This window comes from Narcine bancroftii, chromosome 3 (genome assembly GCF_036971445.1).
Source record: "Narcine bancroftii isolate sNarBan1 chromosome 3, sNarBan1.hap1, whole genome shotgun sequence".
In the NCBI taxonomy this organism is placed as follows: Eukaryota; Metazoa; Chordata; class Chondrichthyes; order Torpediniformes; family Narcinidae; genus Narcine; species Narcine bancroftii.
The window spans coordinates 104,955,905-104,972,114 of NC_091471.1; the positions used below are offsets into that span (position 1 = coordinate 104,955,905).

Sequence of the window (16,210 nt, forward strand, 5' to 3'; positions counted from 1 at the left end):
ACTTTTATCTTTTTTAAAAATAGTTGCCTGCATGAAACTGCATTGAATAAAAGTAGTTTTCCATGCCCAAGAGTGATCGATATTGTGAGTCTTGTGGCAGATTCTGCAATATCTATCACAAGGTGCGATCTGTCAAGCTACTAATTTTTAATGATTGGAAACATCGAATTTAATGCATGGAAACAGTAGCAGCAAATTATGCAGATGCTGTGAATCCTAAAATAAAAGCAGAAAAGCCCTTTGCTTATGAGCAATTTGGTGATAGAGCCCAATGATATTACACAGACACTCAAGCACACTTTTGCACTGATCTTGCACTTATTTTAAAATTTTGCCTACATTCCCTTCAACCCCTTGAAGGTCTGGCATTCATTTTCACACAAGAAGGCAATTTACAGTAGCCAATTATCCCGTAAAACATGCATGACTTTTGGGTGTTGGAACGAAACTAGTCCCTTGAGGAAACCCATGTGGTGACAGGGAGAATGTGCAATTTAGACAGCACTGGAGGTCCGGATCGAATCCAAGTTGCTGGACTGTGAGGCAATAGTTTGACAAGCTGTGTCACTGAGCTGCCCCTGGAGAGATATCAAGTGCAAGGTCATTGATCTGAAACTTTTACTCTGCTTGTCTCTCCAGGGATGCTGCCTGACTATATCAAGTGTTTCTAGTTTTTTTTTGTCCTTAGCTCTAAGGATAGAACTGGCTTTTAACTAATACCATTGCAGCCTCTATGAAGATTTAGATTTGCAGTTTCATAGTACCAGGTAACATTTTGAAATGCTGAAGAATTTGAGTGCTGAATAACTATCTCTGTTATTTTGCGACTTGAGGAGGAGAGGGGGAATATTGCAGGACATTTGGAGAAATGTAACTAGTCTGGCTCCTGGACAGACTGGGTGCCAGTTACACTGACCTTGAGCTGTCACAGATATCTCCTTTGTAGAAAACCTATGATCTAATAGGCTTGCAGCCATCTGATAACTCCACTTAGCTCTGAGGCCATGGCAGTAAGATTGATCTCAGAATACTTCAGCCACAGAGAACAAGTTTTGACACACATTCTAAAAAGATAAGAAAATGATTTCTCGCTGATATGTTAATATTATACCTTGGAAATCATATAAATAAGCAGCTTTCATGTGTTAACTCTTTACTTTGAATATCAGTCTTGATGGAAAATTAATCTACTTATTCCTTGATGGGCTGCTTGATTTTTCCTTTGTTCTCAGGTTGTAGTGAGAGATACCTCTGGGAATGCCCCTCTGACAAGACCTGCATCAAACATACAATGATCTGTGATGGTTTCCTGGACTGTGCTGACAAAGCAGATGAAAAGAATTGCTGTAATTCATCACTGTCTCTAAGTATTTTTCTATTGATTTGCTTTGCTTTAAAGCATGTCTTCTTTAAAATGTCTGGAGGTCATACGCATTGGTTTTTTTTCCCCTCTCTGTTGCAAGTCAACTACATTGACTTGTAAATATTATCTTACCCTTGTACCTAGTCTCTTGCATGGATCTTCATAACCACCAGTGGCTGTGTGTACAAAACGGGGGCCAAAGGCTCCTTTTTATGAATGCAGGCTACTTTTCTTGACTGAATCACTGGACTGTTTAAAGAGAATTGTGTGTTCAGAGAGCAGTAATGACATACAGAAAGTGAAAGTGGACTCTCAGGGGTAAATGGACCTTCATCTGCTTTCCTATTTTATAACCTGAAAGATTTCAAAATGGTCTTTAATATGAAAAATTTTACCGACAGGACTAAAATTGTAAGAGGAATGGGAGTGGACTATTTGGCCCCTTGAGTTTGCTCTGTCATTCAATAAGATCATGATTGATTTACAATGCCTCAAGCCCACTTTTCTACCCTCTCCCCACAAACTTTGAAACCCTTACTGATTTAAAATCTTACCTTTGAATATATCTATGGACTCAGTTTCCACAGCTATCTGGGGTAAGGAATTTCAATTTTGCAACTCTTTGTGTAAAGACGTTCTTTCTCATCACATTCTTAAATGAGTATCCTGCATTCTGAGGCTGTTGATCTGAGACTTTTCCATGAGGGGTGACATCCTCGCAGGATTTTCACAAAAGCTGCAGATGCTCAAATCTTGAGTGGGCAAAGGATTGCTGGAGGAACTCAGCAAGTCAGACAGCATCCATAGGTAGAATAGTCAGTCAACGTTTCGAGTCCATTTAATAAAGGGTTTTGACTCATTGGCCCATCGAGTCTGCTTCATCATTTTAGCCATGAGCCGACCCATCCTTCCACTCAGGCCACTCCCTGGTTTCTCCCCATAACCCTTGATGCCCTGATTAATTAAATACCTGTCAAACTATGCCTTAAATACACCTAATGACATTGCTTCCACAGCCGCCTGTGGCAACAAGTTCCACAGACTCATGACCAAACTAACTAAAGAAACTTTTCCACATCTCTGCTTTAAATTGACACCCTTTTATCCTGAAGTTGTTCCCTCTTGTCCTAGACTCCCCTACCATAGGAAACATCCTTGCCACATCTATTCTGTCCAGGCCTTTCAGCATTTGAAATGCCTCCATAAGGTCCCCTCTCATCCTCTGTACTCCGATAAGCACAGTCCAAGAGTTGGCAATCTTTCCTCATACACGAACTCTTTTGTTCCCAGTATCATTCTAGTAAATCTTCCCTGAACACTCTCCAATACCAGCAAGTCTTTTCTCAAATAAGGCACACAAATCAGTACACAGTTCTCCAATTGAGGTCTCACCAGCATTTTATAGAGTCTCAACATTACATCCCTGCTCTTGTATGCTATTCCTCTGGAAATGAATGCCAACAATACATTTGCCGCCTTCACCACCAATTGAACCTGGAGGTCAACTTTAGGCTATCCTCTCTGACAGCCCCAATTCCCTTTGCACATCAGAATTTTTACTTTTCTCCTTCTCTAAATAATAGTCTGCCCATCTATTTTTTCTACCAAAGTTCATGACCAAACACTTTCTAACATTGTAATTCATCTTCCACCTCTTTGCCCAATCTCATCATCTATCTGAGTCTCTCTGCAGCCTTTCAGTATCCTCAGCACCTCCCGCCCTCCCACCTATTTTGGTGTCATCTGCAAATTTAGCTTCAAAGCCATCTATTCCATCATCAGAATAATTTATTTGCAATAAAAAGAAGTGGCCCCAACACTGACCACTGCGGAACACCACTGGGAACCAGTAGCCAATCAGAATAGGATCCCTTTATTCCCTATTTCCTGCTGATCAGCCAATGCTCTAGCAATGCGAGTATTCTTCCTGTAATTCTCTGGACTCTCCCCTGTCTATCCTGCTTGTGAACTTTTCAAAAAAAAAAATTGCAATAGGTTTGTCAGACATGATTTTCCTTTAAGGAAACCCTCCTGACTTGGGCCCATCTTTTCATGCACCACCTGGTATTCCATAATCTTATCCTTGACAACTGACTCCAACAGCTTAGCACCACTGACATCAGGGTAATAGGGCTACTATTTTCTTTCTTCTGGCTCTTTCCCTTAAACAGCGGAGTGACATTCGTGATCCTCCAGTTCACCAGAACCATAAATTCATGGAAGATCGTTACCAATGCCTCCACAATCTCTAAACTACCTCCTTAACCATTCCATCCAGTTCAGAGATTTATCTACCTTGAACTTTAACTTCCCAAGTACCTTCTCTCTCGTGATCTTGACTGCACTCACTTCACTCCCAAGAGAGCCATGAGAGTCTGGTATGCTACTAATGTCTTCCAGTGAAGATTGATCCAAACTGTTAATTCAGTTCCTCTGCCATCTCCTTGTCTCCCATTACAATGTCTCCAGCATCATTTCAATCGGTCCTATGTCTACTTTGGTCACTCTTTCACTCTATATATTTTTAAAAAAGTTTTTAGTATCCTCTTTGATTTTACTTGCTAACCTCCTTTCATAATTCATCTTTTGCTTCCAAATCAGTTGTCTCCTCCAAGTTTTTAAAAGTTTCCCAGCCCTCCATCTTCCCACTAATTTTTGATTCCTTGTCTGCCCTCTCTTTTGCTTTTACTTTGGCTTTAACTTCCCTCATCAGCTACAGTTGTCTCATTTTCCTATTCACAATTTTTGATCCTTTTGTTATGCCCCTGATCTTTGTATTCTTGCCCTCAGTAGCACATGGGACAGGCAGTAATCCTGAGATTACCTCCCTTGAAGTCCTGCTTTTCAGCTTCCTCCCTAATTCCCTGTACACCCTCTTCAGGACCTGCTCTCTTATCTTACCTATGTCGTTGGTACCAACATATACCAAGACTTCTGGTAATTCACCCTCCCCCTCACAATGCTCTGGACCTGACTGAAGACATAGTGTACCCTGGCACCAGGGAAGCAACACACCATCTTTATTGGGCTCACAGTATCTCTTGTCTGTTGTCCTCGCAATAAAATCTCCTATCACTATTGCATGCTTCTTTACCTCTCTGCTACAGAGCCGTACTTAGTGCCAGAGACCCAGTCCCTATGGTTTTCCTCTGTCAGGTCATCTTCCCCAATACTATTTAGAATAATAAACCAGTTGCTGAGGACTATGGCCACAGAGGTGCTTTATACATACTCCCTTGGGATTCAATCTATTACTTGCTCACTCTCCCTAATGAGCCGCAGGTCATCAAACTGCAGCTCCAGTTCCTTAACATGGTCTTTTCGAAGCTGCATCTTGGTTCATATGGTGCAGATGTGGGCATTGGGGAGGCTAGGAGTCTTCCAGGGACCCACCCTGACAGTCGACATAGAGCACTAACCCTACAGTCATATTCCCTGATCCATTGATTTAATAAGTATTGTACACACATTCACCCACACTATAATCCTTGCCTCTTATCTGCTCTCACCAAAGCCTGTTGAGCCAAAGCCTTACTATTCTGACTCAAAGTTGATTGGCTATTTCTACCCAAACATTGCTGCCTGACATGTTGAGTTCTTCCAGCAATTCTTTGTCTGCTCTCCGAATCCTATTTGTTTCCATATGAAAGTCTTTCATTCTTCCAATTACCAATGAATAAAGCCTGATCTCTCCAATCTTTTATCATAAGAAAATTCTTCCACACCCAGGATCACCCAAGTGAACATACTTGTAATGTGCTTTTAGTGATGGTTTCATTTCATAAATTAAGGATCAAAATTGTTCTCATATCTCCAGATGTTAACTCATTCAGGCATTATATTTGGTCTCGAATTAGCCTCCGTGTCAGCACCAAGGGGGGCATTCGAGGGCATTTCCCCCCCAAATGAGATATTGTGACCCTCCATCCCTGTTAGGATGGCCAGATGTCCGGTTTTAGGCTGGACAGTCCAGTGTTTGAGTAATCTATCCTCCATCTGGCGCCACCTTGAACTGGATGTTAATTTGTCCTATTTTGGAGCTGTAGGGGCAGAAAGCGGTCACTTAACGTTAAATGCGGTGTCTTGGGGTTCGTAGGCCATGTGCAGCCATGTTTCTTCTTGTGCACATGGGCTAGTGGAAGCTGGTGCATGAGCAATTGATTGGAGTACTAGGGCTACTAGGGTCACTTGCCCCTCCCTCTGACGGAATTGACGCTAATGGCTCCGGTACCCCAATTAATTGCTCATGCGCCAGCTGGCACTAGCCCATGTGCGCAAGAAGAAACATGGCCGTCCACACCCTACAGACCCTGGGACTCGGTATTTAACATTTAACAGTGCTGGCTTTCTGGGACCCTCCCACCACTGAGTGAGTTTTCAAGCATCAGTTTGTGCCCTCCCCCACCCCCGCAGTAACCACTAAGACTTGTTCTGGTGTTGACACTGATTAGTCTTCACCAGCTGTACCTTTATGGGCTACAAGCTCCCCTTACCCCCACCAAGTACTTTGGTGTTACTGCTTTCTTCACTCTCTCTATTTAAATAATAATCTGTTTGATAATTCTTTCAGAATAAACAGCTTCACACATTGTTATCCATTTGATGACTTCTGCCCACTTAACCTTTTAATATCTTTCCGTAAACTGTTTTGTCTTCCATCTGCAGATATGGTCACAGTGCATACTTTCTCTTCCTTCCTCTAAATCATTCATATGGTAAACAGCTGCAGGCCCAGCACTAATGTCTGTGGTTCCACGTTGCCCTTTTGAAAATGACCCCTCGTCTCTATTTCCTGTTTCATGCCAATCCTTATTAATTTATGTTTCAATCACCTTCAGCTCTGTCAAAATACTTTTATCTTTCCATCTTCTGTCTGTGGGCACATCAGTGAATTCTTTTTGCAGTATCCTTAGAAATTAAAAGGTAATTGATGTTTCCCAAGATAAACGAACAGAAGTAGGCCATTTAGCCCATTTGCCCCATCAAGTCTCCTCTGAAACTCCACCCTCATATCTAGTTCCAAATTCTGGCTTTTTCCCATATCCCTTGATACCTGATTAATTAGATATCTGCCAATCTCCTCCTTAAATTCCCCCAATGATCAAGCCTCCACAGCTGTATGTGGCAACGAATTCCACAAATCCATGACACTCTGGCTAAAGAGGGCCCAAGCCCTTCTCAGGAGGACTGAAAATCAACAGGACTCGGGTCCTATTGATACTGCACGACATGCTGAGTTTCTCCATAATGTTTATATACTGCAGCCTTTTTCCAATTCTTCAGAATCTAAGGATTTTGAAGATTACAACCTATGTAGCCACCATCACTGGTAACATTGTGACCTGGAGTTTGAGTTAAGGTTATACGATTTCAGCATAATTAGTTTGCCTAGATCATAATTTATTACTTGCTTTTTTTCTTCTCTCTGAAAATTTAGTCATAATTTTTGAATGAAACATTTGTCTCGATGATTTTCTTTTAGAAATGTGTTTTTCAGAGTTGTAAAACTAGACCAAACATTCAACATCTTGTCATACTTACAATTCCTTGCCTTTTGCTTTTCTCAGCATCCTGTGCAGATAAAGAGGTGGTCTGCACTAACCATGCCTGTGTGTCCCGCCATCTTTGGTGTGATGGGAGGATGGACTGCCCTGATGGCTCAGATGAATGGAACTGTGGTGAGTTTTGTACTGGAACCTCTGATTGACTGGCCCTGTAACCTTAACTCAAAAGTTGCCTGTTCCTTTCTTAGTGTTCTAAGGACCAAATAATCGTTGCATTGAACTGGACTCCAAAGTGTTCAATTTCTTAACTAATGGTGCAATATTTGTTAATCTGAAGCACCACTGAAACTTTTTTAACTTGAGAAGAAAAAGAACGTTCTCAGTTCCTCACTTGACCAGTAGGACAATTTCGTGCTTTTAATTCCTCTGGTCAAAAAATATCTCTTGCTGCTTTCAAAATGCTGTTATATGCACACATTGGAAGCAACTTGTTTGTAAAGCAGACTTATTGCTATGTTTGCAAATTAATAGATTTTCATTATTCTCAAAGAATATGTTGTTAATATTTATAAATTTGTTTAGTGATTAATTGCCATTGACTTGTTTTAAAAGAGCTGAGTTTGAAAATGAAAATGCCAAAATTGATTTTCAATACTTTAAAATACTTTGTCTTCAAATACACTTTAAGCCAGACTTGGTGAAGCATTATGTCAAGATAAGCCTCTTTTAAGCTAAATTAGAAAGCCTCCATCCTGCAGGCTCATCTAGAATTTTTTTCATCTTTAGGCAAAATTTGTCCATATACAATAGATTCTGTTGTTTGAATTCAACCAAGATGGTGCTGTTAGTGCCAGCGAACAGAGTGCTATGAGAAAGATTCAGCTTCTGTTATTGACATATGTCCAGGATCTTGTGCTGAGTACAATGGGCCTGCTGATGTTATTGAGTCGTTGGCTGTAATACTACTCTAGTCAAAAATCCCAAGAGAAAGAGGAAAAAAAATCTTCTAATGTTGTAATTGGAAAAATAACCAAGAAATTCTATGTTTATATCAAATATAAAGGACAGTACTCTGTTTGAATATATTCTTTTCATAGGAGTGATTGATGCACCATCAATGACTCCAAAAGACTGAAGATGAACAAACTGATAGGCTTTTATTAGCTCTGAACAAAGGCATGTCCATGCTGCTCGAATGTCCTGCACTGGGAAGAGGGCTGTAGAACTGTCACCTTTATTTAGGAGTCACCTGGGAAGAGCCACAGGTACAGTTGGCCAATGGCTGTGCCCAGACAGTTAAATATACATACAGTGGTTTACCACATTCACCCCTTGTTTTTTTTTAAAGAGTCCAGCGGGGTGAAGTGGTGATGATACAGTTACAAATTAAGTCCATCTAGTGGTCTGGTTTTTCACTGTGACCATTGTAATACCTGCTGCGGTTGTGGTGCAGTGGTGGGGTCCTGGGCAGTCTGGGGCTTGTGGGCTTGGATATGCAGTGATGTCCTCTGATAGGGGTGAGGTAATGTGTCATGGCCCTGATGCATCATAGGTGGGTAGGTCTGAGTGGGGTGTGGAGTGATCAGTGAAGGTCTCCAGGGCCCCTGAGGGTGCCAAATCCCTAACTGAGACAGCATCCTCGTGCCCATCAAGGTATACAACTTAGGCATATTGGGGGTTGGAGTAGAGGAGGTGGACCATTTTGACCAGAGTGTCAGATTTATGGCTCCTCATGTGTCAAGAGTAGGACTAGCTCTGGGGACATCAGCTATGCCGGCAGCATGGTCCCAGTCGCAGATTTCCTGGGGAAGGATAATATACATTCACGTGGTGTGGTATTTGTGGCAGTATATAGGAGAGATCTGGTATTTCCCAGAGTGCCTCTGGGAGGACCTCTTGCCAGCAGGAGACTGCAAGGCAACTAGACCATAGGGCTAGGTGGACAGCCTTCCAGACAGTGGCGTTCTCCCTTTCCACTCACCTGTACCCCCAGGGGTTGCAGCTGGTGATCTTGCTTCGTGGCAATACTTTTGGTCATTGACCTGATCTCTTCAATGGAGTATGGCAGGTTGTGGGCTTTGACAAAGTGGAAGAACCCGGGGTTGCAGAAATTATTGTGAAGGGCTTGTAAGCGGTCAATCTATGTGTTGACACAGGACCCATGAGATAGGGCATCTGAAGGCTCTTTGAGTTTCCTGGGCCAGCACAGAATATTGTAATTGTAAGTGGACAGTTCAATTCTCCACCTCAATAACTTGTTGTTCTTGATTTTACCCCGTGGTTGATTATTGAACAAGAACGTAACAGCCATTGGTCAGTAGCAGGGTGAATCACTAACCGGCCAGGTAGTGTCTCCAGTTCCACACTGCCTCAACGATGGGTTGGACCTCCTTCTCAACAGAGGAGTGTCGATTTTTTGGGCCCTGGAGGGTTCAGAAAAAGAAAACAATGGGTCTCCCCACCTGGTTAAGGGTAGCAGCCAGAGCAAAGTCTGATGCATCGCTTTCCACCTGGAATGGGGTGGATTCATCCACGGCATGCATTTTGGTTTTGGCAATATTTGCCTTGATGCAGTTGAAGGCTGCATCCTCTTGCGTCAGAAGGAAAGAGGTGGATTTGACAAGGGGGTGGGCCTTACCTGCATAGTTAAGGATCCACTGAGCATAGTAAATGAAAAAGCCTAGGCACCTTTTCAGGACCTTAAGGTTGTGGGGGAGGGGAAGTTCCAGGAGCAGGCGCAAGCAGTCAGGGTCTGAACCAATGACTCTGTTCTCAATTTCACAGCCAAGGATGGCAAGGCAGGTTGTGTGAAAAAACACATTTGGCCTTATTGTACGTGAGATTGAGGAGCTTGGCAGTTTGGAGGAATTTTTGAAGGTTGGTGTCATGGTCCTGCAGGTCACGGCTGCAGATGGTGGCATTGTTAAGATATGGGAACATGGCCTGCAGCTCGTACTGATCCACCATGCGGTCCATCTTCTGCTGGGAGATTGAGTTTCCATTGGTGATGCCGAAGAGGACCATAGCAAGTGGTAGAGGCGCCCTTCTGCCTTGAACCCAGTATATTGGTGGACCTCTGGGCAGATAGGGAGCTGATGATATGTGGATTGCAGGTCAATGGTAGAAAAGACCCGAATCTGTGTGATTTGGTTCAGATATATGAGGGAAGGGATACGCATCTAGTTGTGTGTACCTATTAATAGTCTGACTGTAGTCGATGACCATTCTGTTCTTCTCCCCATTCCCTACTATCACCATGTACTCTCCAAGGGCCATGCTGGGCTCAATGATTCCCCTCATTAAGTAACTGTTGCACTTCCGCCCAAATAAAGGACCTGTCTCCGGCACTGTATTGTCTACTTTTGGTGACGATGGATTTACATTTGGAAGTGGGATTGGTGAACAATGGCGGTAAGATGATTTTGAGTGTGGAGAGTCCACAGATCAAGAGCGATGAATGACTTGGTTGCTGGGAGGGGGGGTGGGGGGTGGTGTGCTGAAGGATAGATAGAGTGTAGTTGGCGATTTGAGAACTGCTAGTTACAGACAGTGAGGGGTGGATGGGGGCCATCGAACTCCATTGTCACGCTTTTCAGGTGACACTGAAAATCAAGTCCCACTTGTATGGCAGCGCAATATCACCAAAGGTTTAAAGTCGTTATAGTCTGTACCCCGCATGGTCAGATTCACTATGCAATAGCCCCGGACATTTGCCATATGTGTCTTTGAGGCCAAGGAGACCTTTTGGTTAACTGGCCATACCACAAGGGAGTAGTGCTGCACTGTGTCGGGAATGAATGAAGTTCTTCGTGCTCTCACTGTCGACTAGGCAACTCATCATGTGGCCATTTACCTGAATGTCCATCAATGACCTGGCGAGTTGATGTGGGCTGTTCTGGTCAAGTGTGATGGAGGCCAATGTCAGAACATTGCTTGTTGCTTTGGCAGAGAGATCGCGTGCTGATTTGGAAGATGGTGGTGTCCAAGATGGCGGCCCCCATGGCAGTATCCAAGAGGGCAGTGCCTCCATGGCACTGCTGAATCCTGAAGATGGCGCCCAAGATGGCAGTCCCCACAAATCGCACATGGCACTGCTAGTTCCCAGCGAGGGCAGCATCCAGGATGGCAGCCCCCACGATCCACACGTGGTGCTGCTGGGAAGGGGTTTAGATCAACACACCTAAGCATAGTGTCCCTTCTTCCTGCAACTGAAGCAGACCATGTCTTTTGCTGGGCAACTTTTCCTTAGGTGCTTGCCCATCCCACAGAAATAGCACTTCAGGTGCTCCCAGAGTATAGCAGCCATGGTTGGGTAGCTGACTGGCCTAGCAGTAGTGATAGAAGGCATTCTTGTGGTACTGCTACCATGGTGGTATTGTTAAGGGGTGAGGGGTGGCAGCATGTCCCAAGATGGTGGCACATGGGACAACCACAAGGCGACTGCATTGTTGGTTGAGTTGGCCTCCATATTCTGGAGAGTGCAACTGTCAGCTCAACTGCTTTCTGCAGACTGAGCTCCTCTTGCTCCAATAATCTTTGGCAAATGTAGTTTGACCTGATGCATGCACCATAGACATCCTTGATCAGCTCCTCCCTGTACTCAACAGCTGTCATGGCCTTACATTCACAGGCCCTTCTGAGGGTTCACAGGACCTGAAGGAACTTGGCGTTCAACTCCACAGGTCACTGCTTTCGGGTCACCAGGAAATGCCTGACGTAGACTTCATTAATCTTTCATAGGTACAGACCCTTTAGAATTTCCATGGCCTCTTGATCATTGAGTACACCAGAGTGCCAACTTGGGAGAGCAGTACCTGTAATTTGTCGATCTCTGACTGCACAGTGGCTAAAGATGTCTGCAGAAATGCCCCGAAACAGCGGAGGTGGAGTTCAAAGTTGGTAGATGCCTCAGGTGATTGAGGGTCGATTTCCAGCTTCTCTGGCTTCAGAATCTGCTCCATTATAAAACTAAAGGTAATAAGATTGATTCCCCATCAATGACTCCAAAGGACTGAAGTTGAACAAACTGATAGGCTTTTATTAGCTCGCTGTGCTCGGCTGGGGAAGGGACTATGGAACAGACATCTTTATTCAGGAGCCTGTGGGACGAGCCACAGGTACAATCGGCCAATGGGTGTGTGCCCAAACAGATAAATATATATACACAGTGGTTTACCATAGTGATTTAACAGAGATATTCAAAATTGTGAAAGATTTAGATAAGGATAGACTCTGGCACATGATTCAGTGATCAGAAGTGCCAGTTCAGAAATTTGGAAAAAATGGATGAAAAGTCATTTAAAAAAAAAATAGCTGGTGGGTTTATGATCTGGACTTGCTGAAAGTGTGGTTAAATCTAATTTGAGTACTGTATATACTGTATATTTTCAAGCCTTGAAACCCTCAGAAATCTCTCAAAAAGTGGGGTTGACTTATACGCCAATATACTTTAGAGACTTTAAGTTCAGCTCAAAAAAACACTGGACGTCGCTTTGGTGTATAAGTCAACCCTTGAAAACCAATTCGGTGGATAGGTCGACCCTTGAAAAACAAAAAAAAAACCCAACTACAACAAATTTTCATTGCATATTTTTATTGAAGCAAAACACATTTGGAACCCTTCAAAATCACTATAATTGTCTGAAACAAGATGGCAGCAAGCAAATCCATACACTCACTGTTTAAACATTCATCATATAGGTCCCAGTCTATATCTGATGAGGCAGCTTCAGCTTCGTTGTCAGTGTCCCACAACACCCCTCCGTGCCATCAACATTCCCTCCCTGTCTCTGTAATCCACCCCCCCCCCACCTCCAGTCGCCAACAACTCTCCCTGTCTCTGTTACCTCCATCCAGTCCCTTACATTTTATTAGTCTCTAATTTCACTTTGTCTCATGCTTTGAGCATGAAATCACACAGCACATCAAGTGATGCAGCACACATTGCCCTGTGTTTTGTAAACAACTTTTCTGTACTCGACATCCACGTATTTCATTCCTCGAGTACGTGGTCTTTGAATGGCTTGTTCAAGCAGACATTGAAAAGTTGCAATAGAGGCATCAAACCACCTGGGATAACCACCATTTAAGTGTTATTTTGTGCTAATCTACTTTTAGTGTTCTCAGTTAAGTGGCTATGAAATATATCACTGACCAGCAAACTCCATTCCTTGAGTAAACTCCCTGTCCACACATTTTCTATCCATAATTTAACCCATTTTCATCCATCCAGCCTTTATCATGAAAATGTAAAAAAATATCTGCTGGAAATTTTGTTATTGGAATAACGGAGACATGGCTGCAGGAGGGACAGAATTGGGAAATTAATGTTCCAGGATATATGTCCTATCGAAAAGACAGATAGTTAGTTAGAGGAGGTGGAGTGGCTCTGTTGGTGAAGAATGAAATTCAGACGATGGAAAGGAAAGACATTGAATCAGGTGGAGTAGAGTCTGTTTGGATAGAGTTGAGAAATTGCAAAGGCAAAAGAACCATAATGGGAGTTATATACAAACCTCCGAACAGTGGCTCTGATGTGGGAATCAGTATAAATAAAGAATTAAAAATGGCATGTCAGAGTGGTAGTGATACAGTAGTTATGGGTAACTTCAACTTGCAAGTGGACTGAGAAAATCAAGTAGGTGTGGGAAAGCTAGAAAATGAGTTTATTGAATGTCTCTGAGATACATTCTTGGAGCAGCTTGTGACAGAACCTAGCAGGGAGGTCGATTCTGGACTTGATACTGTGCAACGACGTGGAGTTAATAAGGGACCTTGAGGTAGGGGAGCCATTAGGTAATAGTGACCATAATACTTTTACTTTTAATCTGCAAATGGAAAGGGAGAAGAGAAGGAAGTCAGAAACATTAGTGCTACAGGTAAATAAGGGTGACCATACAGCTATGAGGGAGGAGCTAACCACAATAAAATGGAAGGACACTCTAGCTGGGAGGACAACTAAACAAAAATGGCAGGTATTTCTAGACATTTTTCACAGGATTCAGAATAGATTCATCCCAAAGAGGAGGAAAGGCTCTACGAGGAGCAAATGGCAGCTGTGGTTGACAAAGGAGATCAAGTGCAGTATTAGGTCTAAAAGAAATAAATATAAGCTGGCAAAGCAGAGTGGGAGGTTAGAGGATTGAAGGCCTTTAAAAACCAAAATGAGAAATTAAGAAAGTAATTTAGGAGGGGAAAATGAAATATGAGGGTAAATTGGCAAGTAATATAAAATGGGATAGCAAAAGCTTCTTCAGATATGTTAAAAGGAAGAAATTGGTTAGGGCCAAAACTGGGCCCTTGAAAATGGAGAAAGGTGAAATTATCAATGGGGACTTGGAAATGGCTGAGAAATTTAACAATTACTTTGCATCTATTTTCACCAAGGAGGATATAGGTTATGATCAGAATAGGGGTAGGAGTCAACCAGTATCTAGAGACTTGGTGAAATTACCGAAGTTAAACAGAGAATCTGATGGATATTCAGATCCAGAAGCAGGTGGTTGTGAGCAAATTGTTAGAACTGAGGCCTTACAGGTCCCCTGAGCCTGATGGGCTGCATCCCAGGGTGCTTAGAGAGGTTGACATTTTCCAAAGTTCTTTAGATTCCGGGGAAGTGCCTGCAGACTGGAGAGTGGCTGATGTAGTACCACTTTTTAAGAAGGGGAGAGAGAATACGGGAAATTATAGTCCAGTCAGCCTGATATCGGTGGTGGGGAAGATATTGAAATCCATCATTAAAGGAGAAATAGCAGAACACTTAGGAAGGAATAATAGTATCGGTGCTGGTCAGCATGGGTTCCTTAAAGGAAAATCTTACTTGACCAATCTCCTGGAATTTTTTGAGGATGTAACAAGGAGGGTGGACTTGGGAGAGGCAGTGGATGTGGTGTACTTGGACTTTCAGAAAGCCTTCGATAGGAGGCTAGTTTGCAAAATCAAGGAGCATGGTATCGGGAGTAGGGTGGTGTCATGGATAGATAATTGGTTGAGAAATAGGAAACAAAGGGTTGGGATAAACGGGACATTTTCTGGATGGCAGAATGTAATGAGTGGGGTCCCACAAGGGTCAGTGTTGGGCCCTCAGTAGTTTATCATTTATGTAAATGATTTGGATTAGGGGATTAATAACTACATATGCAAATTTGCAGATGACATTAAACTGGGTAGTAGTGTAAAGAGCGAGGAGGATGTCAGGAAATTGCAGGGGAACTTGGACAGGTTAGGGGAGTGGGCGGAAAGAAAGATGGCAGATGGAGTTTAATGTGAGTAAATGCGAGGTTGTCCATTTTGGAGGCAGAAATAAAAGAGCAGAGTATTATTTAAATGGTGTTAAGCTGGGGAGTGGGGTAATGCAAAGGGATCTGGGCGTACTTGTTCACCAGTCATTGAAAACTAGCATGCAGGTTCAGCAAGCGGTGAAGAAGGCGAATGGTATGTTGGCTTTCATAAAGAGGGGATTGGAGTATAGGAGTAGAGAAACCCTCCTGCAGTTGTACAGGGCCCTGGTGAGACCTCACCTGAAGTAATGGCGTCCAGTTCTGGTCCCCGTATTTAAGAAAGGACATACTTGCTATAGAGGGAGTGCAGCGCAGGTTTACAAGGTTAGTTCTCGGGATGGCAGGATTGTTATATGCGGATAGGTTAGAAAGACTTGGACTATATGCAGTGGAGTTTAGAAGGAAGAGGGGAGACATGATTGAGGTATTTAGGATTATCAAAGGGTTTGACAAGATGAAATCAGAGCATATATTCCCAATGATGGGAGAGACGAGGACTAGAAGGCATAGTTTAAGAATACAGGGAAGGCCATTTAATGCAGAAATGAGGAGAATTTTTTTTACCCAGAGAGTTGTGGGTCTGTGGAATGCATTGCCACAGAGGGTAATGGGGGCAGATTCATTGGATAGATTTAAGAGAGAGTTGGATAAGGCTCTTGTGGACAGGGGAGTTAAAGGTTATGGGAAAGATCAGCCATGATCCGATAAATGGCAGTGCTGGCTCAAAGGGCCAATTGGCCTCCTCCAACACCTATTGCCTATTCTCTAATTTTATTTTAGATTTAACTTTATGCTTGAGTTCACCATGGGTCTTACCATTGTCCGTATATGATAACACCTGTTCCTTTTGTGGCCTGTACTTCTGGTTTGCACAGTTTTCACTCCTTTACATTCCACTGTTCTATTGCCTATTATGTCAAAATTCATGGAGGTCTCGTCCATGTTTCCGATATTTGCCAACGTAAACTGGTGTTTCTGCCAGTTACATATAATAAACTGGTGAAAACTTTCAACTTTATGATCAAAATCTTTTGGTAGTTTCTGTGCAGTTTTTGTGTTTTGTA

At 43.0% G+C, this 16,210-nt stretch overlaps 1 protein-coding gene across 1 annotated transcript in view; it reads left to right on the top strand.

The window, feature by feature from the left end:
- Positions 1-16,210, top strand: part of corin (corin, serine peptidase) — a 196,190-nt gene that overhangs the window by 152,859 nt on the left and 27,121 nt on the right. The window contains exons 13-14 of the mRNA XM_069924726.1: positions 1,233-1,346; positions 6,931-7,041. Coding sequence (XP_069780827.1) covers positions 1,233-1,346; positions 6,931-7,041 — 225 coding nt within the window. The remainder of the gene's footprint in view (positions 1-1,232; positions 1,347-6,930; positions 7,042-16,210) is intronic.